This window comes from Centroberyx affinis, unplaced genomic scaffold (genome assembly GCF_046629955.1).
Source record: "Centroberyx affinis isolate AG114_WGS23_722 - 3 ecotype Tasmania unplaced genomic scaffold, CSIRO-AGI_Caff_v1 ptg001044l_1, whole genome shotgun sequence".
In the NCBI taxonomy this organism is placed as follows: domain Eukaryota; kingdom Metazoa; phylum Chordata; class Actinopteri; order Beryciformes; family Berycidae; genus Centroberyx; species Centroberyx affinis.
The window spans coordinates 128257-153398 of record NW_027279599.1 but is presented as its reverse complement, the minus strand read 5'-3'; the positions used below and the strand labels follow the sequence as shown (position 1 = coordinate 153398).

The following is a 25142-nucleotide window of genomic DNA, read 5'->3' as shown; positions in this document are numbered from 1 at the left end:
CGGAATCTACTTTTTATTTTTCATTGTCTTTTCCATGTCTGCCACCTGCGCCTTCGAGTAGATTTTCACAATACTGACACCAGACTGCCACTGATGAAATGGTAAACACATTTAATCTGTAACTAAGATGTAATGTTTCCACACAGGATCACAGAATGACACCTCCATCTGAACAACAAAGGGGCAAATATATTCCCACAAACTGACAAAAGTGCACACACACGCGCACACGTAGATATTATGTACAGACCAAATGACCTTTTTCTACCTTAATATTCACACATAACATAACAGTGGTAGACATGAGGGATGATTCAAATATTTAAAAAGCAGTAAATGAATAAAATCAACTACAATAAAATGGCTAAAATGACAACAGCAATAACAGCTCTGTAAAGTATTTGCCTTTTATACTCCATTAAAACACAGTTCTTCTCTGAATACTTAAAGACAGGTTCACCCCTAAATTATATTATGACTTACAAACATATATGGATTTATAGATGCAACACAAAACAGTCGTCACCCAAGAATCTGGAGGAAGATACAGCGACCTCATTTGTTGAACACAACATGAAAGATCATTACACATGAATATATTGCATAAGACTGATTTTTTTTTCTTTTCTCAAGTATTCTGTACCAATGGTAAGAGAAATGGCTTTTTGGGTAGAATCGTCATCAGCATCAAGGACAGCAACAGCATCAAATAAAACCCAAACCCTGGAGGTTCAAGTACAGAGTCGGACAGAACTGAAATACTCTTGAGCACGAAGAGGAATGTCTCAAAACAGGGACGCACGCACAATAAAGGGAATGCAAACGTGGAGTAACACCTGTATCCTAACACATCCTTTTGAAGGCTAAAAATAGATCTATATTTGAAACATGCAGGTTGTGATGTAGAGCAGTGAGTGACCTGCAGGTCCACACTGTGCTGTATCACCTCTTTCCTAGATTAGTTTGAAATTTGTAGTCGATCTTCTCACAATAAATATGTTTTTCATATATGATATGACTTGCTCTATCAGTTCCAAGTCACTGTGATCTTTATGTGATTCTAAATACATAACTGTAGTTTATTTTCTAGATACCTTTATACTACTGAAGAGAAATTAAAGTAAAGAGGTTAGATGTTTACAGATTTATCAATGAAATTTGGATTTTTCCCCGACAATGCTGCCTTGTGTTTGATGATCAAACTGCAGATTGTTTTAATCTCTGATTTCTACTGTTTAATCTCTATTTAAGCTCTTGATCGTAGGCAGGTGAGACCAATGAAATACTGTGATCTATAAAGTGCATAAAAGTGGATAACAGCATAGTGTAATGAAATGTCTTGTAATAATGACGACGCCCGCTTTAACGAACACTATAAATATGGCTCCCTTTATGGCCATCGTCCTTTAGTGTGACACTTCTGTTCAGGCTTTCGCTGTGTCACAAATAACAGCATCAACGACAAAATACATAAAGGAGAATTCAAATACTTCTGAAAGTCAGGTGTTGTGCCTTACTCTCAAGTCAAAGAACCATTAAACTATCACATGAAAAAGTGGAATTTTCCTTTGATATTTGGATGTACATTGTAAAATTCTGACACTTGATTTTGTCTAAATCTGGAGGATTAGGATGACAGCGCCACATCACAGTTTCTCTCAGAGGCTTTTTTATGGAGCACCCCGGGATAGAAAATTGTCTGGGACAGCAATCTCAGTTCAGAAGTAGTTGTAACTGTTGAAAGGTGCAAAGCTAAGATCAAAGCCTGCGTCTGTTTCCATTGTCTGAGTAGAGAGCTCTGCACTGTGTACAGAAGTTCGGCAGGAGAGGAGGATGTCATCAGTAAGGAATTTGGTTCTGGTAATACTGAAGCATGTCATACGTTTTGCTCCTGTTGAGAACAAGGCGACAAACAGGTATTAGTGAAGGGAATAGTGGCCAATGCAACTTTATACCATGTTTAAGTCATTATAACTGCAGCACTTAATGCAAGATTAGCAAATAAGGTGCAAAAGTTGAGTAATGACAAGAGAATAAAGGTAAGGGTCTCCATCTTACCTGCTGCTGAGGAAACAGCTTTGGATGATTTTGATGATGTAAGCGGCCGCTTCCTTCTCACTCATCTGAGGGTTAAACCGTCCTCTGAAAAACACACACACATTCACGTCTTAAACGGATATTTGCATAGAAATAAAATACAATTTTACAATACTGTTCCTCCACTCTATTTCTGATCACTGTCCTTCTCTTCTCACAGATCCATAGTATTAGTTACCAATATAAGCATTTCAGTTTGAGCATACAGAACAAGTATGGAGGGGAAATGTCAAAATCTGAGATAGATGCCTGATTTTGACCCATATATTACACATAGACACACTGCTGTAGTACTCACTTGAGGAGTTTGATAGTTTGTCCTCTGAAGCATGGTAGTCCAGTGTCCAGCATGAGAGTCACTAAAGAAACCACTGCATCCATGTAGGGTCTGCAAGGTACAGTATCAGAAAAGAAGGAGCGAATGAGAATTAGCAAACAACAAAGTTACATAGAGACAGAGGAAATGTTGATCTACTACATTAACTACCTCAGAAACCCCTCACCATGCACTGTGTTTCTTACCGTACAGCCAGATATCCCCTGACGCACATCTCCATGAACCATTTGAATGGCGTAGCCTCCATCTTGCCCCCCATGATCATCACCATCTCATCTGTCAGCTTGATGTCGGGCTCCCAGCCCAGGTTACCGCCGGGGGAACTCTCGAACATGAAGCCAAAGTCTGGTGTGAGAAAATACATACAAACATTAATGTTCACCATTATCGTGAGTATTTGTGATGGCTGTTGATGGTTCTAGTACAACACAGACATCAGCTTCTCTAAGACCTTTACAAGATCTCTCTTCAATATGTTATTCATCCTGTTCATGTACATCAATGCTCGGTGGAATCCATTATAACGCATTCTCATTCTGATGCGCATCTGATGGAAACTCAACCAGAATATGCATAAAGGTATCCAATAAATGAACATGAGCTTTTCATTCACTTCTGAATGTCAGAGGAGAAAAAAACTAATTGTGTAATTATATGAAGGGAGACAAGATGTGAGAAATAGAAGAATCAGAAAATTATGTGCGGCTCCCACAATGATCTGGCCATAGTGGATCCCATCCAAAAACGTCCGGACCACAGCTGTACAATAGGTAAAGTCTGTATTATCGCTTGAGGGTAAATGGATGGTTATATAAGAGTGTGTAGCGTACCTATGTGGATGAGATGGCCCTTGCTGTCCAGCATGATGTTGCCGTTGTGCCGGTCTTTGATCTGCAGCAAGAACAGCAGAAGGCTGTAGGCCGCCATGCTGCGGATGAAGTTATACCGTGCCTGTGGAAAGGTGGTGAGAAAGGTGGTGAGAATAGTATAGTACCATGTAGAAAGAGAAGGGAAAAGTGACAGTGTAAGACAGGATTGAGACTGAGCCACTTTGAAATTTGGGCAACATTATAAGGAATACTCAAAGGTTAACAGGTTAAGGATTTAGGGGGTTAATCTCCACACCTTCTGAAAGGCCAGGGTGGACTCGTCTCCATACTGGTTCCGGAAGTAATCGTACATCCCGAAGTCCGTCTGCCGGCCGAGTTGGTCACGGGACTTGCAGTCTGGGATGCACTCGATCACGCCGCACTGAGGAAGAGAGGATCGGTCAACAAACAATCTGATTATTAACTGGATGGAGGAGGTGTAGGCTCGGGGGGGTTTAACGGGGCAGAGAGGTCTTACCCCGGGGGCGGTGGCCACCACTCTGTAGGGGAAGACGAACAGATCCAGGCCCACCAGCTGGAAAATGTTCTTAAAGAGGCCGATGATCTGCAGAGCGAGCATATCCTACAGAGACAGAGAGACGGAGCGGACAAGGAGAGCAGGAATGTCACTAGAAGATCCAGCTGTGAGTGTTTCCTCCCCTTAAATGTCCCAGTAAATTTGGGTGGTGCGCCTATCAGTGCGGTACCTGTCTGCAGTCGTCTCCCACTTTAAAGATGGCGGCCTGCCAGCAGACCCGGCGTAATCCGTCTGCGCTCTCCTCTCCGTCTTCCAGAGAGTCCGAGGGGCAGCGCAGACCCTCCTTCTCCAGCTCGCTCACTCCGCAGCGCTTCACCTTGAACTTGGCCAGGTAGGGCGCCTTGGCAGCACTGTGAGGACAGAGGCCGCACACATCAGATATACTGTATGGATGGGTTTGGGTACCAACAAGTCATGTTGCAATTATCAGTGGCATGTCAGAAGCAAGCACCCTAACGGAAACACGAATAAAAATCTGTCATTACCTCTGCATGGGTGTTCCAGACTTGTAGTCGATGTCAAGGACGATAGCTTCAGGGTTACTTGGTAGGTAGCAGCCTATGGCAACGCAAAGAGGAGACAGACAACATGAGGTTGTGCTAAGTGGACATAAACATTCGTTTTTTTTTTTTGGAACAACAACAATGGAAATCAGTAAAGAAATCAGAAAATCCAGACATCATAAATCAGATTTTTTGTTGCATTTTTTTTATCAGCCTTACAGACACTTCAACCTTCTACGGAAAAGCATGTTACCTGGCTGGACTCTGATATCTGACAGGGCTTTAAGACAGGCTCTCTTTCTCTCATCCCCCTTTGGAACTGGCCTGAAAAACAAAAATAAACCAATGTGTAGGTTATTGTCAAAATGTGGATGATTTGCAGAACACTAGGAAACAAAACCTGCCGCTGAGTAGGAGGCTTTGTACAGCTCAGCTAATGTATTTACTTGATAATGGCAGACACATTGGTGATCTTGTTGAAGAAGTCAAACTCTCTCTGGTAGAAGTCCTTGGCCGGACCAGACAGAGAGCCTGTGATCTCCTCCACCATCTGCTCCAACAGCTCCCCGATGTCAGCTACGCACAAAGATTACAGGACACCAAGAAGTGATAACAAGTGTGATTACATGAACTTAACTGGACTTAATTAAGCCTAATAAGGATTTTCCAATTGAGCATAACAAGATAATTACACATGGATATGGCAAGACATTACATTTAATTAGCAATTCAGCATTCAGTAACTGTACTATTCAGCACTACAAGGAAAAAAACATGACAATAAATAAGGCAATACAGTGTTATCTGTATATTGATTAATAAACAAAGGGAATGATTATGCTTGATTTATGCATGAAATTGCAATTTTAGATTTCATAACAATAATAACAAGGATTAAATGATCTAAAATGAAGTGTGACGTCCTTTGCACAGCCACAATTCTTTCCAGGTGCTGGCAGAGTGCAGGAAAAGCACAATTCATAAAAGTTGTATGTCACACATGAAAAACTCATAGGCTCACTTGTCTGAGGTTGATCATATTTAATCATAATAGCAAGTATCTGTGAATCGCTTCGCCTCCCGCCTCCCCTAAATTTCTCCACTTCTCCAAAAGGGAGGAAGTGCGACGAACACTCAAAGGTTGAGGTGATCTCAACTCTGGTGAAACTCGCCTGGACAAAGCTAGCGAAGTTCCGCTTACCGCGCTCCTCTCATTACCGTGTATTCGTCCCATGTGAGAGAGAGAGAGAGAGACTCACGATCTTTGTGGTGTCCCTCCTCATCCAGGTAGATGTTGGTCTTCATGTTCCAGATGAACTGGTGGGCCAGCAGCTGGGACTTCTGGGCGGCCCACAGGATGTACTCTCTCACATAGCCCATCTGAGCAGCACAGAGCAGCACAGTTCATTAGAACAACTGCTTCATTCACCTGGTGGTCAAACTTGGACTGTAGGCCCGTCTCAAAAGTTTCAAAAGATTTTGTGCTGGTTTTCATTATCAATATCTATTGATCCTGTACTCGCATTGGCATGAGTAATGGCTTGTCGGAGTCAGGAGTGAGTATCCTATTGATTGGTTGTTATATAAGTCCCTCCCCCTTTCTGGATTGGCTGTATTGATCCTGAAGCCGCATTGAGATGTGTGATCGTCTGTATATGTTGATCCTCAAATTTCATTTAAGCCCCTCCCCTTTCCTGATCATCTATTTCTACTGATCCCAGAGTTGCACTGAGATGTTTAATCATTTATATCTATTGATTCCTAAGTTGCACTGACAAGAGTGATGCTCATCAGACTCAGGAGTGAGTATCCTATTGACTGGTCATTTAAGCCCCTCCACCTTTCCTGACTGACTGTTTCTCCTTCTCCTTCATTCATTCCAAATTGGTATTCAGATGTGTGACGGCTCCCTGAACTCAGGAGAATTTCCAGTCCAGTGATGATTTCCAGGACCGATCGGCTGGGTTTTGATTGTCTTTTTCTATTGATTCTGAAAACACACTGAGATGTGTGACAGTCGGTTGATGATGTCATTGAAGCACCTCCCTTTTCATGATTGGCTGTTTTTGATCATCAATATATATTTATCACACAGTCGCACTGAAATCAGTGATGGCTTGTCGGATTCAGGAGAGTTTCCTATTGATTGGTGACGTTATTAATGACCCTCCCACTTTCCTGATTGGCTGTTTTTCTTTGTTCTATATCTATTGATCCCAAACGTGTGTTAATGATAACTATGATGAACCCAGTATGCAGGACTGCAGGACACAGATAATGTATCCTACTGCTGAATAAAAATGAAAAAAAAAATTAACAGCTAACAATTATTTGATGAGAGCAGGATGCATTATTTTAAGTAACCAATAAGCTGCATTAGGCTTTTTCCGCATTATGTGGTTGTTTTCTTTCATTTTTATGGTGTGTTTCATGACATTACAGTGAAGGCAGAATGATGATTAACGGATAGAAATAAGTGAAAATTCACCTTATCATAACGGAGAGCCTGCACGATCTGAGGAATATAGAACAGGATTGCATCCTAAAGACGAAAAAAAAGCTTCTTGTTAAGACAGCAGTGAAATAAAACAACATATTACTGAAACTGCATCTTCTCTATAATAGTGTTATTACAGCACAAAGCCAAGAACCTACAATTCCCTCTAAAATGATGCCAGTATACAAAAATCTCCCATGAGCATGTGACTTACTGGAGGAAAGGAGCGCAGCACCTTAACCCCATACTGAGCAGTGAGAGGATGAGGAGGGTACATGCTGCTGAAGTAGGACAGACCGGTGGGGGGGTCCGCTGGAGCCCAACACAAGATGTGGCTCAACTCAGGGGAATCAGCATCAATAGTATGCCATGTCACCAGGAACTAGAGAGGGAGGAGAAAACAGGTCAGAATTCCAAAACTTATTCTCTGAGAGGGAGAGTAAGAGTGAGAGTGAGAGTGAGAGTGAGAGAGAGAGAGAGAGAGAGAGAGAGAGAGACCAGCTTTACCAGGCCGTCGTCTTACCTTGACAGCCTCAGGTACGTCACTGACAGCTCCAGGGTCCAGCCTCACCAGCCTGGTCACCTCTGCAACAATGGCCTCATTCTTAAACCTGGCAACAAAGGGACAAAAATACACAGGACTATTACATTTTGTTATGTGCTTAAAAATGGAGTCTGTGCTGTGAAAGTGTGTCTAGAAGCTGCAGTGTGAGAAATTGTGTTATTCTGTGGACAGACATGTAAATAATGCTACTTCGTGTACAGTGCAGGACAGGCTAAGGAATTAAGTTTTCCCCCTTGATCTGATTTTTTGGGGTATTTTGGCCTTTTTTGTGGGAAACTTTGAATGTTTATTTGCCAACATGCAATGCAAATGTATAATCTCAATTTGTTAACACTAATATTTGTATTATTTGAAATTATAATATACTATCACATAAACCGAGTGACATTCAGAGATGTTTTCTACTTCTTCAGGCTGCATGCTCAGTTGTTTTTTGATCAAAAACTAGAGTGAATCTCCTGGTCATGGCTTTTACGAGTCAACTATGGTGGCCCATGGGGGACAGTAGTCGTATTCAAGTGAAAATATGACAGGGTGAAATCTTATTTTCTACAGTGTATGGGTGAAATGCAAAAAGGGTATTCCTGATTATTGGGGATATTTTTTGCCCCCTTATTTTGAATTTCACAGGCTTCGTCATTTTATGACCTTTCATGGCCCCCTATTAATTTCTCACCCTGGTGTGGGAGAGAGCAAGAGATTGAGAGAGCAAGTGAGTGCGGTTCAGAGAGAGCGAGAGAGAGAGAGAAACCTGGTCGGTAGCTGCATAGCCAGGTAAGGTGCTATACTCCAGGCCAGGTTGACGTTGTCCTTCCACTGCTTCTCAGTCAGACTAATGTATTTGGACCTCCAGTTGGCGATGCTGGTCTCCACCGACTGCTCTGTGGCGATGGCCAGTTCCTGAGTGGAAAGCGGGTTGTACCACGTTGTCAGCCGCTCAATCTCACTGGCCTGGAAAGACAGGAGCAGACACACAGAGATTAGAGAGCATGAAGAGAGGTTTGATGATGAGAAATCTCGCAGTTACTCTAACAGAGCATAATTGGGGCCAAACAAGAAAACAGCACTCACCAGTAAGGCCAGCAACAAAGTCCTGCGTTTCATGTAGTATTTGTGAAGCTGGGTCCCTCTGTTACTCTTCTTCGACATGCCTGGGAGCAGAAGACAGAGGGATGGTCAAACGTCTGTGTGGGTTGAAGAGCTTCTCTTTGTATTGTTATTGCTCACGCACTGGATTCATGTGGTACCTGATTTCTTGGATGCAGTGGACATGCCGCTGGACAGTGGGTAGGTGTTGATCCATCCCTGGCCACTCTGCTGGGAGCGAGAGCTGGAGTCCATGTTGGTCCTGAGGTCAGCAGCGTTCATCACTGACAGACTGTTCAGTGATGGGTCCTGATTGTCTACATACATATAAATACACATTCAGTAGAGCCAAGGCACAAGTGCATCCAAACTTTCTCTCTCCATCTCGCACTGGATACACTATAGTATCCTTCTGATTTAAAACAGATCCTTCTCTTGACTCTCCCAACTTCCTACTTTCTCAGCTGAGCAACATCCTCAACACTTTTTGTTCTCATCACTCTAGGCGTTTCTATGTTTAACTCACATCTTTGAGTGAGTGTCTTACTGATAACTGACAGGACTTTAAGTGCATTTGCATTCTCAAAGTGGGAGGGAATTTAAGCCTACAGTACATCGCCATGATGGCTATCCATGTAGTTAACCCAGCTGACTTTCAATGGAAGTTTCTAAAATGTTTTTTGATGAAGTGGGCACCGTAGACGTGGACACGTTTTGCAGGTATTTCTGATCACAGAGAGATCTTATTAGAAGTATCAATTGTTTTGGGAAGTGGAATAGCAACAATAATATCATAATATCATAACCTATTAATACAGCAAGCAGGACAACATATATAATCCAGAAAATGGGACTGAAAACAGGAATGGTTTACTTTATTACTGAGCAATTCCTGTTTTCAATCCCGCTTGCTGAAAACCTAGAACTGGGGATAACAGGCCTAACTTTGGCTTTTGTTGATATTGTAGTAACAACTCTTTCACACACTTAAGGTAAACTGATTATACGCTCATTGGTAACAAGAGAGTTGTAAGAAAAAAAGTGAAGAAATCATTTTACCTATGACCTCATGAGTCCTGAGAAAATAACATTTTTAAAACAGCAAAAAACATAAACAATATGATGTCTTCTGGGAAACATTTGATGGTGAGGGAGTTTTTGAAGAGTGAGATGAGCTGTATTATGTAGTCTTCTGCTGTTGTGATGGACATGCATTGAAAAGGAGAGCACTCCAATGGGATTGCATGTATGTAGAAGTAGCCCTGAACCTCGGATACTGGGTCAGATGTTATTTCATTTTGTTAATGGGCAGAGGTTTGGAAGTAGATCAATCTGATCCAGGATCTCTGGTGAGGACTCGTCTACCTGGAATGGCTCGGTGTGTATGAGAATGAGACCAAGTCTTTTCTCTGGGTCGTCGGGAACAAAGAGGAGTGGGTGTCAGAGTTTTCTCAATTTTCCTCTTTTGATAAATTGACAAATCGGGGAGTGGGGCTGAAGGGTGAGCTGACATGATGAATAATATAATCATTCATGCATCTTAACGCGGCTGACAAATTTGCGCTTTTCCTCACAGCTGGAAGACTTTTAGGAGACAAACAGATTGATTGTAGTCGTGTGATACTGAGACCGAGAAGGGGTAAGAGTTAGAGGGAGAGAGTAGAGAGGTTGGAAAGTGTGGGAAAGTCAGACAAAGATAGCAAGAGGGACAGCGAAAAGATCGGTCCGTACCATAGATAGATACATGGATCTATCCGCAGCGTTGTGAGGATAAACAGCGTCAAATTTGACTCGCGTAAAAGCATGCCCCTGCTGCAGTGAAGGCCAAGCTCCACTGCTTTAGGCTTACTTAAGATAGATATCGGAGAAGTGCTGGACACGATAAGCGATCCGAATATCCCGGCAGAGAGGGTGCTCGGGGCTGGGGTAGTGCCAAGCTCACCGGGTGGGACCAGATGGCACGCTGCCAGGTACTTCTTGTCGGACAGGATGTTGGCGTAGAAGCGGATCATGATGCTGATGTCCTCGCGGAGCCGCTTGTCGCCCTGGGTGGGAAACTTCGGAGCCACGCTGGAGGGGAAAGGCAGAGAGAGAGAGAGAGAAAATGGAATGTTACAAATGGGTGCGGAGATGTATAGATTTGTCACAACATCGTATGAAAGATGTATGGCACACACATGAGAGGTACAAGAGTTAGTGGCGTAAATCATGATGGAGGGATTAAAGTAAGAGTGTGTATGTAATAGTGTGTGTGTGTGTACCTGAAGTAGTCAAAGGCTGTGGAATAGATCTTTTCTCTGAGCACATTTCTTATGGTGGAGTTGGTGACGACATCAGAGTGGAGCAGAGCCAGACCAAGAGTCAGCAGCCTGTAGGACAAATGAATATGCTTACTATAAACATATAAGAACACCTGCCTCTCAGATTATGGTATGTTTTGTATGTTCTCCTATTCATACAGTTCCTTGAGCTTTGCGTGTGTGTGTGTTTATGTACCTGAAGCGGGGTCCAATGGCAGCCACGTGGCGGTTGAGGCTGCTCTTGCCCCCGCCGACGTTGAGAGAGAGCGAGCGCTGTAGCAGACTGCAGAAGATCTCCACCTGATCTGCGCTAGAATACTTAGCTATCTCAAACCTCTGCACTAGAAACTAGAGGAAAAAGGAAAAGTGGCAAGAATAGAAGGCCGGACGTGGAAGGAGAAGGTTAATAACGAAGAGTAGTTAACACATACACGCACGCGCACACACACGCACACAAACACAGTGTCTGACCTCTATCCATATATAGTGAGGGGTAACATCTGGAGGGCAGGGGACAGGCTGACTTTCCTCTGATGCAGCCAGAGGATCAGCCTCCACCTGAGCGTCCGAGAACAAGCCCATCTTCAGCTCCACGGTCATCTGCCATGCTCCGGCCATCTCTCGCATAAACTAGGCAGGAAAGAAGAGGAGCTTGATAATGCACGTAGAGACACAGACACAAACAGACACACATATACAAACACAATAAAACACATGTATGTACCGGCACTTCCACTCCAACACGTGCTGCCAGCAGCCACTCCCAGCATGCGATGGCCGTTTCCATGCCGTGCTCTGTAAACATCTTGAGAGGAGACCAGCAGAGGTGGTGCAGGAGCTGAGGATCACATTCTGGGACCAGCCAAGAGACAGAACACACAAAAAGGATAGCAACAGTCAGATAACAAATCCAGATCATACGTATATACGTCCCCGCATGTGCCAACAGCAAAGACAAGCACAGAAAAAAACACAAACCTTTGGTGCTGATGAGCAAGGCAGCCAGTTTGAACATGGCCTCAGTGAACGCCTCAGGCTGAGCGCTGTCCAAGGCCTCTCCCATCTGTTTGATCATCAGCCGGCTCAGATCTGAGTGGCCCCGCATTGCCTGTGAGAAGTTGATCATACCTGATACCTATGGATAAAATAGAAGATATTATGAGCAGGAATAGTGCAGAAAAGACCTACATCTATTTTGTTTCTAATCATCATAATTATAATTGGTAGTGGTATAATTGGTAGGACAGGGTGATTTTACCTCTCCAGCATATCTGTTCCTGAGGTTAAGAGAAGCCATGAAGTTGGAGTAGTCTTTCTTCACACAGGCCGGCCTCTCAGTCAGCTGAGTGGACTACAGGTGGAAGGGGAGAAATAAAACAAATTTTGTAACTACCCTTCAAACAAGTAATGGGAAGCATTATGAAGACAGAAAGATAGATTCTCTGAAAGATAGCATAGGCCAAGATATTTTGTTGTTTTCCTATGCAGCAGGTCATCAGATGCTATATCTGATAAATCTTCATGGGCAAACGGCTCTAAAATTTTATTCTCAACAGACAACAATTTGTAGTTGCAAATGAATAGACAATGGATAAGGCAATGATGGCATGTGGGGTCCCACAGGGCTCCATTATTGGGCCCTTGTTGTTCCTGGTCTATACCAATGATCAAGCTGCTACACTGTGATCAATGCTTCCTGCTCCTCTTCTCCCCCCAAGTGCCATACATTCACTTTGCCTTTGGCCTACAATTTTGCAATTTTACAATTACGATCTTGTCATTTTGTTGTTTTTTGTTTTGTTTTTATGAGCCTCTTGGAGTTTTTGTCTCATGTGCACAAATTTGTATTTTTTTTTTCTTTCTTGTTTTGGTGTTTTAGCACTGTTTTTCGCTGGCAAAAGAAATGAAATTAAATCAAATAAAACAAACATTTGCCTATGAAGTGTCAGGTTGTGACTCACCCCCAGAGTGGTGCTCTGTCTGTTGTAACCAGCAAAGTGCAGTATGCTTTCAGTGGCCATGGCCAGGCCGGTGTGCTGCGACAGACCTGACACCCAGTTCTGATGTTTGTTCAGGTATTCCTGAAGAAAAGAGCACATACAGTGGTTAAAAACAACAAAAACTATACTTAAGGCAAGAAGAAGACATGAAGATTTCAAAATATAAAAGTATGATACCTGTAGGTGGGATTTGGTCACAGATGGTGCCCATTTCATAGCTTCCTTAAGGATCTCCCCACAGCGAGCAGCAAAATCCTTCACTATGCTCTATAATCAGATATGCACTGTATATGTCAGATGTTTAAAACTGGCACCTCTGCCAATTTCACCTTCACACTCTTTCTGATCATTTTAGAAGCATTACACATGCATTTCAGTACAGTTAGTAAAGATAGTATAAAATGGTGAATAAATAAAGTTCTGAATAAATACTGCTGCATAGAAATAGCTAAAGTTGGCATGAGCAACATTACCTCTCTGGCTTCATATGTATCTGGGACAGTGATTCTGTACGGTGTGTCTGGGATGTCATAATACGGTTGGTCTTTATGAATGTCCTGAAACACAGCATCAGCATTAGTGTTAATGTCATGTTACATTCATCCAATATTTCATGTATAAAGACAGATTGAAAGGAGGAGGCTGCACTAATTAACAGTCCAACAAACACTTGTGCAGTTCTCAGCACTTACTGCACTGAGGGAGAGGGAGAGCGTCTGCAAAATGTCCAACATGGTCCTCAGCACACGGCCACTCCACAGCAAGTGGGGGAAGCTGAAGAGAGAGAGAGAATACTGTTGGCACTTTTTCTTAACAAATCATTGTATAAACATACATTCTTTGCCCTTGAACAATTATATAAATGAAGTAGTATGATATTCTAAGTAAGCGTGCATGTGTGCCAATGCACTCTCACGTTTCAGCCAGGCCAGACAAATATTTGTCGGCCACTCTGCGGATCCTCTTGTGGATGTGGTTGAAGTTGACCAGCAGGAACTGGGCGTGGCGTTCTAGCTCCTCCTCATGGGCTTTGGTCTTTGGCTGAATTGCATTAAGATTACAGATTACATTAAGATACATTGTGTAATGAAACAGAAGGTCAGAAACAGAATACAATGCAAGTATTAGTTATTCTCAAGTGAAAACATTTCCCTTACTTTTTCAGCCATCATCTGCAGGAAGACCTCAAAAACCTTGTCACCAACCGCAATCACACACTGCATCATACCTGGCGAGAAATCATAAAACATTGACACATGAAACAAGTGCGCAACAGCAGATGATTTTTGATACTTAAGTGTCTATTCACTGCTGCCCACCAGATTTGTCCTTCTGTATCGCTCTGTCCTCGAAGTATCGGAACATGACCTGGAAACGATCAGAGTCCAGAGAACGCAGCATCCTAGGGGAAGACGCGTTGAGAAAATACAAGGGTTGGGAATTAACAATTTATCAGCAGACATTAAACCAATATGTGCAGACTTCATGTCATGTCATACCTCATGTATTCCAGTCTGTAAACTGACAGCAAATACGTGGACATGGCAAAGTCCAACTTGTTGATGAGAGCAGCCACCTCAGGAGGAGGATCCAGCAGGTTGATGATAGTGCTACGCAGATCATTCAGTTCAGCCTGAAATAACAATAACGAACCATCAAATAGTGTATGAGGGTGTGCGTGTGTGTGTATTTGTGCGTGTGTGTGTTCCCGTACTGGAGTGACAGTGTCATTCTTCAAGGCAGAGTTGTACTGCAGCTCTGAGCGTAGAGGTTCTCCACTGGGGAATGTGAGCAGTGGTGATTTAGTTGCGATCTCACAAACGCCCTCATACCACTCTTCTGGCCACAGACCTGAGGAGTAAACCACAAACATATCATGATAATAAAGTATGACATACTGGGTGATTTTTCAAATAACTGCAACATGCGTTAATATATTTAGCGTTCAATATTTTACATCAGAACACTGATATAATATCCCTGGGGATGAATTGGAAGTCATGCAGTAAACATAGACATGTACAAAATATTTAGCAAATGCTCCCCACCTGATCCTTCCACAGCAAATCCCATGACCACAGAGTAGAGCCAGAAGTCTCTGAACAGCTTCTGCAGACGTGGCTTTGCTTCCTTGATGGGTGGCAACCTCTTAGTCAACTACCACCAAAAGAGGAGGAGAAAGAAGGGATTTCTGAGGTTAAGGTGCATGTGACGCTGGTGGGCATCAGGATGGATCAACTTGCCGGACATCGTAATGTGTGATGCATGACGAGAGTGGGACCAAATTGACTCAGAATTAATGTAAAGAAACTATTAAAAGGCGAAAATCCTGTAAATATGTCAGTCACTTACCACTGCAATAACTGGAATTAGCACGCCTAGGTTTCCAGCACTGCTTGATGCCTAGAGAAAAAAACAAGAAACTTAGAGCTGAAGATCTGAGGTGTGTGTGTGTGTGTGTGTGTGTACCATACCTTCAGTGCCGGGCCCTTGTCTGAGGCCCTCTCACTGGCCCTCTTCCCCTCCAAGCCCAGCTGAACAAAAAGCTCAAGCAGGTTGACCAGCAGTTCGTCAACCATCTGCTCAGCCTGAAGGTTTGCTGCAATGTTGGCCAGTGCATTTATCACCGCCAAGGAACAGTGTCTACACAAGGAAAATAGAACACATTAACTGCATGTTCATAAGAAACTGTAAATAAGACGTGAGTACATGAGAAATTCAGTATTCTCTCACTGTCTGTATCACTTTTTCATGCACTTGCAACAACTCCAATTAACTGTAATCGAGTAGGTATTAAAAACGTCATTGTGAGGTGGTGGTCACCTGTATCCATGGTCCTTGTAGTCCTTGGTGGAATAGACCATGGAACTGGCCTTGACACTGATCTGCTGGAACAAGTTCCACACTTCCTGGTAGATATATTGCTAAAGGGAAAGTAAAGGAGAGGAGAGTTATGAAGTAAGATATGATCTGATCTTGATAAGAGATAGTGGCTGCGTTGGCGGTAACTAATGAAGATCCAAAATAAGAAACAGAGAAGGTAGAGGTGTCTCAGGATACTTACATTGCCTGTGATGACCATGCAGCCCAGCTGGTCTATGATGAGCACATCCAGCTGGGAGGGAGGCTGGCAGAACTTCTGCTGTAGGATCTGCAGGATGGGCTCCATCACTCTGGGAGTGTCCCTTAAGGCCACAGCAATATGACCCAGAGCCCTGATGGTGTGGTCCGGGATCAGGTGGGCGTCCCTGGGGGGCGAGAAGGAAAATGCGTGAGTGCTCCTGGTGTTTTTTGAACACGAAGTACCGTTCAGAGTGGGTGTCAAATAAAGACTAGTGATATCACAGTTCACAGAATTTTTCATTATGGTCAAAGTCAGTCCTATAGGATGCTTGACTTACTTATCATTTTCCTGGTAGATGTAGAGACGGTTAGACAGACTGGCGAGAAAAGCCTCTACAATGACACTGTCCATTGTCAACCCTGCTTTCAAACACCTGGGAGAGAAGGAGAGACAGGTGAGTGAAGGCTGCAGTGATGCTGACATGTGACAAGTGTGTGTGTGTGGGCGTTCTCACCTGCAGATGTTGTCTATGGAGATGTCCCGGAGCTGTTCGTACATGGAGGTCTGGCTCTTCTTGCTTGAATGGGTGCTCAGGGTTGACTGGGAGTGTTCATTGGTCACGTGGATCTTTATCTCACCAGCCCCTTTCAAAATGAACGTGGAGCTTCAGGATTTGGTGCCAAAGCATTTGAACTCAAAATGAATTGGTGTGTGTATTGGTGTGCTGAGTGTGTAGAGATGATCGCTTGTTACCTGTAGTGTACTGGCTGTGGTATTTGTAGAGCTTCACCAAAACAGGGGAGGGCACCACCAAGAAGTCCCTCAGCGACATGGTGACAGAGTGCGCTACCACGGGAAAACGCTCACATAGACGACCCAGGCCCTGAACACACACATGGATACACACATAAACAAACATGCACACACATATAGTGTGTGCTCATGTACATGTAGAATAGAACAGAAAGTAAATATAAAGTTTTGAGGAAAAGAATGGGTGGCACAACACTATAAAAAAGGACAAAATGTCAATACGTCAGTGTACATAGGGGCCAAACTGACACATGCTCAGAGACTGCTCCATCATCTTTGCTTTCTCCGTATAGATGATTAATCCTGATGACAGAGTTGTTGAAATTTTTATGTGGCTTGCCAGTTAACATTTTGTGTATTTTCTAAGCACATGTCATATGATGGCTATGTCAGTTCTTGGATGTATTTTGATGTAACTATGTTACTGGCAGACAAAATTTGGGTTTGCTGCCTCTAAAATAACATCAAGAATTGTGTGCTTGAAATTAACAGTGAAGTAAGAGGTAAATAAGAACGCATGGCCGCTGTTGAGGTGTGCTGTCATTTTTCAGTTTGGCCCTCATATATGCTTGAGCGCCTCACAGCGACGTTTCTATCCCTTTCTTCTTCTTCACAGAGTCCTCAAGGGAAAGGAAGAGACACAGGAAGAGGGTGATGGTGTAAAGACGAAGAAAGAAAGAAGTTGGTACCTGTAAGCAGCAGATGAGGAGCGGCATGTGAGCAATGATGACTTTACTGGACGTCTTAGACTGCAGCTTCTCTGACAGTTTGGTGCACAGGTTCTCAGCTCCTGGGAAAAAACCCCCCCAGAGAAACAAGTTGCAGTGATGAAAGCTAAAGAATAAAAAGGGATTACTTCCTCTTGCGCATGACCCAAAGTCTCACCCTGCTCTTCGGTAACAGCCCACACCATGAGGTCCACACAGGCAGCGTTGGCCTGACAGCGGAGTTTGAGTGGGCTCAGTTCACTCTGGAGGTACTCCACATCATGCAGGATCCTCTGCAGCTCTGACTGGCTGCTGCTGAACTGCTCCAGGACAAAGTCATGAACCTCCTTCACGTAGCCTGTCTGGAGGTCTGATGAACACAGAAGACACATCATCATTGTAATGATTCAGTGATATTTTAAGTTAAGTATAAAAGATTAATTAGAGGGGAGGTGTCCTTACCTTTCAGATTGTATAGGGTGTCTCTCAGCATTTTAAAAATGGCTACATACAGAGGATCACTGAAGGTTTTGTAGTACAGGTGAATACCAGGGTTCAGCTGCAAAGACAGAAATTGATGCAACAATGAACTAAAAGTGTCCTAAAAATGTCTAACAAACTTTTGTAGTCATGTAAGAAAACATACCTCTACAAATTCCGCCAAGGTGTCATCAAGTGACTTCAAAAATGATTCCGAGACCAACTGTTCAACCTATTCAAGAGAAAAAACGTTTATTGAGTATATAGCAAACACAAGCATAGTAATAGACCAAGTGCATAACGATAGCAGCCTACTGGTTTGATGTTAGCACTTTTCTTGCACTTTTCCAGTGCTATTCTACTGTTGCGGTTACTAACCATGTGAAGGAGCTGTCTGAGCATATCAAGGGGGACGTCAAACTCTCCAGTGCTGCTTCCAGTGAAGAGAGGGGAGACAGAGAAGCTGGAGCTGATGGTGGAGAAGTAGTAGTCTGGGTCCACTGCACTGCCATCGGGGAGGTATGAGCCTGAGGAGGGAGAAATTATGAAAAAATAAGCAAGGTAGTTTTCAAAAAATGTTCCCTGGCAAGTCACTGATGGATTTCTGTCTCCTGAAAGCCCAACGGGGTCAAGTGCATTCATTAAGACACTTTCGCTTACCTTCAAAGTACTGTGCAGAGTTGTCAGCAGGTGAGCTGGGGGTCAGACCTGCTCTCTCTGGACTGGCCTGCAAACACACAGGAACAAGTATGAATAAATATGTAAAAATATACAGCTATGCACCCTCCCTTTCCATGCAGCTACTCCCACAGGCCATTGCTGTAAATAGACTGTTCTTAGTCAACAGTCACAACTTACTTTGTTTTCATCATTAAATATCAATAACTGTTGTGAAGCATAGTAAGTAGTTGGACACTAGAGAGTATACCTTTGTTTAGATTAATAAATTAGGTTAATTAATTACCTGTTGTGATAAACTGGACACAGAGGAGCCTTTACGCCTGACAGTGTCTCCCTGACACACTGTGAGCAAAGAGCTTGGCAGGATGGAGCGGAAGTCATTGAAGGACCGTCGGCGTGCTGGATCGCCATCCTCACTCGTAGGCAGCAGAGGAGCAACTGGCCGAGGAAACAGCTTGGACAGTAACGGCTCCTCGGTGTTGCTATATCGGCCAAATGCCCGGGCAACACCAAGCAGGCTGGGCACTGTGTACCTACATAGGTATTCTGTAAAAAAGGGGACAGGGAAAGTGGATCAGATGAAAATGTAAATACCTGAAATGACGTTCGCTGCAGCTGAAGTAACATACAGAGGAGGCATGAGGTGTGCCATGTTGGTACCTTTATCATGAGCCTCTGGAGTTTTGCAGATGTCTTGCAGCACCTGCATGATGTCCATGATCGCCTCCAGGATCTGACAAAGATGTTACATCATCATATACCCTAACTCAACCAACCATATCAGCAACATATCTTTGTGTCATCTCCACACACACACACACACCTGTCCTCGTAAGGTCTCATCACGCTGGGCAACGTCTGACAGCAGCGTTACAAGACAAAAGCTGAAGTTCTCCGCTACAGGAAGGGCATCTGCAAGACAGAAATTTGAACCACCACTATGAAACAGTACCATACATACTTATGCATACTTATTACACTATATCCATACTATTAATTTATTTATTATGGTTTAAGAAACACTGATAGCGTAATAACAGACATATCTTTACCCCTTCCTTTGCGTTCTGAGCTTTCTTCAATCCATTGAACTCTAGGAAGCCCCTTAAGCAACCCAAGGAGGTAGGGAACAATTGCGTCTTTGTGCTGCAACAGAAGTGTTACATACCATGTTAGCAAAAGCCAAAGCAATGCCATAGGTGACCGCTGCTTAACTCGCTGTAGATTCACTTTGAGCAGAATAGTCGCATAAAGCTGCGCGGGTAAGTAGGCACAAGGTCTACCTGCAGGTCAGACTCGACGAGAAAGATGCCCAGTGCAATGACAGCATCTCTCCTCCTCTCATCAAGCTGGAAAACTCCTCTGACGTCCACAGGGCACATGCATTGTAACTTCTGGACCTGTAGATGGACAACAACAGTCAAGTTATATGTACCATCACCGCTACTGGTTCATTTTAAAACCGAGCCCTACTTCTATAATGAGGACACTGCAGAGATGGTATAGAAAGAACCAAATGTAATTTGCGCTCTTGATGGCTAAATGCTTTTGAACACACTTTCATTGTGCTCTAATAAAGATGTAAGCCTTATCTATCAAACTAATTGCATTAATTGCCTCTCTACTTCAAAAAGCTATTCGGAGACTACCATCCTCTTCAAAGTACAGAATCAATCTATGTCCCACGGGGAATAAACAGACCCATCATTTCTGTTCAGTTCCATCAGAGGTAATGATTTTGTCAGGCTAAATGTGCTATTAGGCATGGAGCCAAACACAACCTGCCTCTAGCATTAATTAGCCTAACACCAACAAGGATCAGGCTTAAGCCCTGAGAGGGATTAAAGCCCATTTAAACACAGAGAGTGAGAATTACAGACAAAAAGGAGATTTCAGCTTGAGTTTACAATCACAAGTCATACTACGTGTTCTCAATCTGATACAGTGGTGTTCCGTAAACCTCACCTATTCTGTGAAACTACAGCACTGGAGGTTCATATTATTATTGTTGTTATTATTATTATAACTACATTTATATAGCACATTTTTGCATTTGTCAATCCATTACATTAAACACTTCACAATAGTTCCTACAAATTATATCCATTGCTTGGCATGGCACTTAAACAGGTGTCCTACAGGACACCTGTTCAAGTGCCATAAAGAGCAGGAACTCTATCGAATAGGCTGCTCAGTCATTTGTAAGAGAAATCAAGTTTCAATGTACTGTAATGACCTCTGTTGATAAACTGTACATGAACCGTGTCACTTGTTTTTGATTGAATGGAATGAAATACTAAACAAAACAATTTTAAAATAGATGTCAAACTCCATTTTCCTTGAATAAATGCGAGGTCATGTTATCTAGAGAGCAAATTATATGAGTATGAACTATAATAGACACGGGAGACAAAGTTCTCCCTAAATTAACTTGAATTGGTAATCACTCATCCATACATAAGAACTTTGTAATTGGCTATTGAGTGCAAAATCACCTTATTAATGTTAGCTTGCCAGCTGCTAACTATAATTCACAATCACACATTCACAGTATCTTTATTGTCCCACATGAAGATATTTTTGTTGCAGCCAGGGTTAAAAACAACTACAATACACAGAACCACATCAAACCATCAAACAAAGCATAGAAGTGGTAGAATCTGTAAAAGCACAACAGTGTAAAAGGAGCCGATCTGTGAAAGGGGCAGACCAAGTGCAATGTGGGCAAGTGCTGTTTCATGTGCACATTCAGCAAATCAATAGTGGCTCAGACAAAGGAGACCCTGGACCTCAAAGATGTCCAATTTTGAAAATCTCCTTCTACAGGGGTTGGTCAGGACAGTCCCGGGTGGCACAGGCCTTCCTGAGGACTGGCTTGCTGTAAAAGCCTGAGCTGAGCCTGACTCACACTAATAACCTGCTCTGACAAGGACAAGGACAAGACTACAATACCAAAGGTTAAGACATTAATAAATAATAAATAATAATAATAATAATAATGATAACTAATAGTAAAAACTACTTTCATATTATTACTATTCCATTACTTATACATATGATTTCTCTGCAACAGTTTAAGTATTGGTTAACCCCCTGTAGAGTAAACCAACTGACCTGTCGCTAAACCCCTACCCTGAAGGTAAATTGACCAGTCCTTGCCCAACAACCGTTGCCCTCCGACACACTCACCGAGACAACGAGTATGAGGCACATGCAATAGTACTATGAGGTAAAGCAAGATGCTCGAAATGTGTTTTTTAGTCCCATTTACTTAACCAAAGCAAGACAGTGTGCACTCTCTGTCAGTCAAGCAAGCTATGTCATCCACATTACCCACCTTACATTGTTAGCTCCACAGAATAATGGATTTGTTGTATGTTCTAATTACACAGCTGAAAATGTTGTTTATTTGTTCTAATTAGACAGCTGAATGATTTTTTATTATTTATTTATCGTTTCCCAAATAAGTCAAAGGAAAAAGGGAAATAAAATCATTAAACATTTTGGGGAAAATAAATTGTACATGACTGATTTATCATAGCATAATGATTCAATCTAGAAAACGTATTAATCATAACTAAGAAATTGGGTTAATCCTGTCATAAGGATTACTTGGAATTGTGAAGGAAATGGCAAGCATCTTTAATGGAATCAAAGTAAGAGATCCCAGCCACTTACAAGCATCCCTGATGGAAACAAATGAAGTGATGAATTAATACTGAGAAACTTATGTGCCTGTTCTGGTCCTCTTAGCCATGGAAAAATGAATACAATTGGATTTCTTGGAAAGCTAAATAATGCCTCAACTAGGACAATGTTATGTTAGTCTATGCCTAAAACTGCTGCCAATAAAAGCATACAATTGGAATAGAAGGGATATGGGTGTTGGCTGTGATGATAAAGCCACAGCAGCCGTGCTTAGGCACCACCTAAGCCTCTTTTTGAGCCAGGAAAAACCCTGCTATGGTGATTGAAAATGCTCTAATGGAAAGGTGGGAGCTGAACCAGTGAGGAGCTACAGTATGTCCTTGACAACAACCCAGTTTTCAAGCAATAGAAATGGTATGGTCTGTAGTATCAACGGTTGCACTGTAACATTAACTGCCATCTGCCACTAAAACAAGGTCATATGGTCAAATTCCACTAATAATAATATGCTAAGGGACAGTTGGGCTTGTCATGGTCTGCTCAGCAAAGTGCATCAGCAAACAGGAAGTTTAATTGCACAATTACACCAACTGCTGAGAATGGTGTATAACTACTCACTTCTGCTCTGCCATATTAGGATACATTTCCTGTTTTAGTCATGGATCTCATTGGGTGTCTTTTCTTTTCAGTCAGAACTACAGGCTGATCAATTGGCTGCTTCATAAGTTGTCTTTGTGGCCTCCGTAACCCCTGACCTAGTCCCTAATTGCCTGAGTTAACAAGAAGAGTATAGTGTTGTCACAGTAACTGAAATTTCAAGTATACTTTAATACCATTGCGAAAGACTGAATTCAATATTGAATTTTATAAATGTTTGATAATTTGACCAAATGTGTTTTTCAAGCTGAAATTCCATTTCAGCGTCACTTCCAGAGGATATAGGTCTATACGTGCAGATGGCACATGGGTTGGAATAATTAAGAGGAGGAGGAGGACTGGAATAGACAGAGCAAAGCATCTTTGTGTTTTTAAACAACACTGCAGAGTTGAAACAGTAATTATGGTATTGAAGTTATTGATGTTCATGCTGAATTTATGGTATTTTCCATGATTCCTTTGGTTAAAATAAAGCGCAGTGGCTGTTCTGTGAAATTGGCTGATGGTTTTTCTTGTTGGCCAAGGTATCGTAGTTGTGTCAAATTCTTCAATATTCAACTTTTTCAATATTATTCAACTGGCTTTTCCAGCTTTGTTGTTCAGCCTCAGCTTCAAGCCCATTGTATCTAATCTTCTTCCTTTCCTTTGCCTCATCTACTGCATCTTTCTACAGCACAATGATCTCTACAAAATAAGCAGTCGGTATTGGAGTACAATACTGGGTCAGTTGTTAGGTTTGTGCTGGTTAGTTGCTGGCCTATGTCTCCTTGTATTTCCGAATCCCTACTCACCCTTACTGCCCTAACTTGTGCCTACTCAATAATAAATCTTCCCTGACTTGTTCACCTTCACATAGCCTAGAAAGGCAATTTGATGCCCAGGATACTCCCTCCTGACAGTTTAAAATATGATCCATCTTTGGTTACTCTTGACTGCTGCTGCCAGGGACTTCAGCACTTGGCTATGTCGCCTAAGAAATGCTTAAACTGAAATTAGGTCAAAAATATCCAAATTAATTTAATTTAGCACTGACCAGATGATAGCTGAAGCTGGAGGCAACAAATTAAGTGCTTTATGAATCCCAATAGCTTTCTGGGCATGACTCATCAGTGTGCTATAAAGATGGGTCATGTTTTGAAAAACGGTGGTATACATAATAACATGAAAAGCAAAGCAGACACAGGAGGAGATGTGGAGGAGATTGAAGGACAAGAAAATGAATAAGTAAAACTGTAGCTATAGAGGCTTTTGGGAAAAACTATTCAAGTCTGTTTCAGTTTTCTGTTTTCAGTTTTAGGGTGCGAGTAACAATTAAGCATGTTACACTTTGAATTATTTTTACACGCAAGTAGCCGTTATTTAGATATTATGTACCCCAGTCACGAAGCATTTTAACACCATACCTGCATGCAACACTGTCAGTCATCTGGAGGCTGACTAAGTGGTGGCAGGCGCAGTGGGGTGTAAACAAAGCACGGAGAGAGATGAATGACACTGGCTTCTCCAAATTAAAGATAACTATGGATATCATAGGTAGATTGTAAAATAGATACACTTGGGCATCTGATAACGCATCTATTCCATGATCAAATTCTAGATTACATTTCCAGTGTAATGAGTTGTCCACTGTCTGTGAAATGGCTGGTGAATTTTAAAATCCAGTAGCCACTGACACTGAGGTCGGTGGATGAAAAAGTTAGTTTCCTGCCATGTAGGGTGGTGAATAAGGTAATAACGAGCAATGGAGGACAGAGTTATGACGTTCAATCTACAGACAAATATTCAGACACTACACCGATATATAAAGTTAAAGCATTGAGGGCAGCGTTCCTTAGTTTCACTGATCAACACTGAGCATTATTTATAGAGAAGTGGATAATGTAACGTCAGCTGACGTTAGCCAGCTTTAAGTCGGTTAGCAATGCTACCTGCGTCTCACATACATCATTAACTACACTCTCAAACGACTATCTAACCCATAATTTGACATGCTGAAAACATATGAACTACTTTAGCTTCATTATAGAGACCAAACCAAGAAGGAAGCAGGTTAACGCCAGGCCTTATGTCACAGACTAGTCTTGACAGGTCCCTAGCTTGTTAGTTGCAGTTAGCTAACGCAAAACAACGTTACCTTGTCTATCGGTGCATGCCGGTGAGCGGCCAACGACCGTGCCAGAGACAATACGGTGTTAAAATAAAATCCGCGGGTTCCTCCTCCATTAAAAGACATGTTTAAATACGTTTAACTAGACTAAACAAATACAAGCATCTTCATTCAGCTGTCCCTAGGAAGAGGA

At 42.4% G+C, this 25142-nt stretch overlaps 1 protein-coding gene across 4 annotated transcripts; it reads right to left on the bottom strand.

Moving 5' to 3' along the window:
* pi4kaa (phosphatidylinositol 4-kinase, catalytic, alpha a) lies at positions 1-25111 on the bottom strand. 4 transcript variants are annotated; one of them, XM_071522907.1, is made up of 54 exons: positions 24977-25111; positions 19821-19937; positions 19590-19683; positions 19361-19449; positions 19198-19270; positions 18821-19083; positions 18517-18583; positions 18235-18383; positions 18023-18088; positions 17839-17935; positions 17555-17746; positions 17359-17459; positions 16610-16739; positions 16371-16500; positions 16194-16289; positions 15857-16040; positions 15616-15716; positions 15267-15435; positions 15145-15195; positions 14841-14949; positions 14507-14643; positions 14292-14425; positions 14112-14194; positions 13950-14020; positions 13709-13833; positions 13485-13566; positions 13266-13349; positions 12970-13059; positions 12754-12873; positions 12051-12143; positions 11771-11927; positions 11517-11644; positions 11264-11422; positions 10989-11140; positions 10754-10861; positions 10342-10562; positions 8654-8809; positions 8478-8557; positions 8158-8357; positions 7365-7452; positions 7056-7223; positions 6833-6886; positions 5604-5724; positions 4791-4920; positions 4598-4668; positions 4327-4399; positions 4011-4191; positions 3782-3886; positions 3560-3685; positions 3265-3385; positions 2620-2779; positions 2396-2485; positions 2059-2142; positions 1-1891 (listed from the first exon to the last, which is right to left on the bottom strand). In XM_071522907.1, exons 1-54 carry the CDS (start codon positions 25073-25075, stop codon positions 1840-1842), a joined length of 6381 nt encoding a protein of 2126 aa, XP_071379008.1. In that variant the 5' UTR covers positions 25076-25111; the 3' UTR covers positions 1-1839. The 4 variants fall into 4 exon arrangements, with proteins under 4 accessions (XP_071379008.1, XP_071379009.1, XP_071379011.1 ...); XM_071522908.1 differs by having other exon boundaries at positions 10435-10562; XM_071522910.1 differs by lacking the exon at positions 12051-12143 and having other exon boundaries at positions 10435-10562.
* Between the last annotated feature and the right edge of the window lie 31 nt (positions 25112-25142).

What these genes read in the sequence shown, in the direction of transcription:
- pi4kaa (XM_071522907.1), bottom strand. Translation starts at nt 25,075, where the DNA reads ATGTCTTTTAATGGAGGAGGAACCCGCGGATTTTATTTTAACACCGTA. An exon ending in ATGAGACCTTACGAGGACAG is followed by an intron (nt 19,271 to 19,360) that starts GTGTGTGTGTGT and finishes CATCTTTGTCAG; the next exon opens with ATCCTGGAGGCGATCATGGA. An exon ending in GCATGGTCATCACAGGCAAT is followed by an intron (nt 15,717 to 15,856) that starts GTAAGTATCCTG and finishes CTTTCCCTTTAG; the next exon opens with CAATATATCTACCAGGAAGT.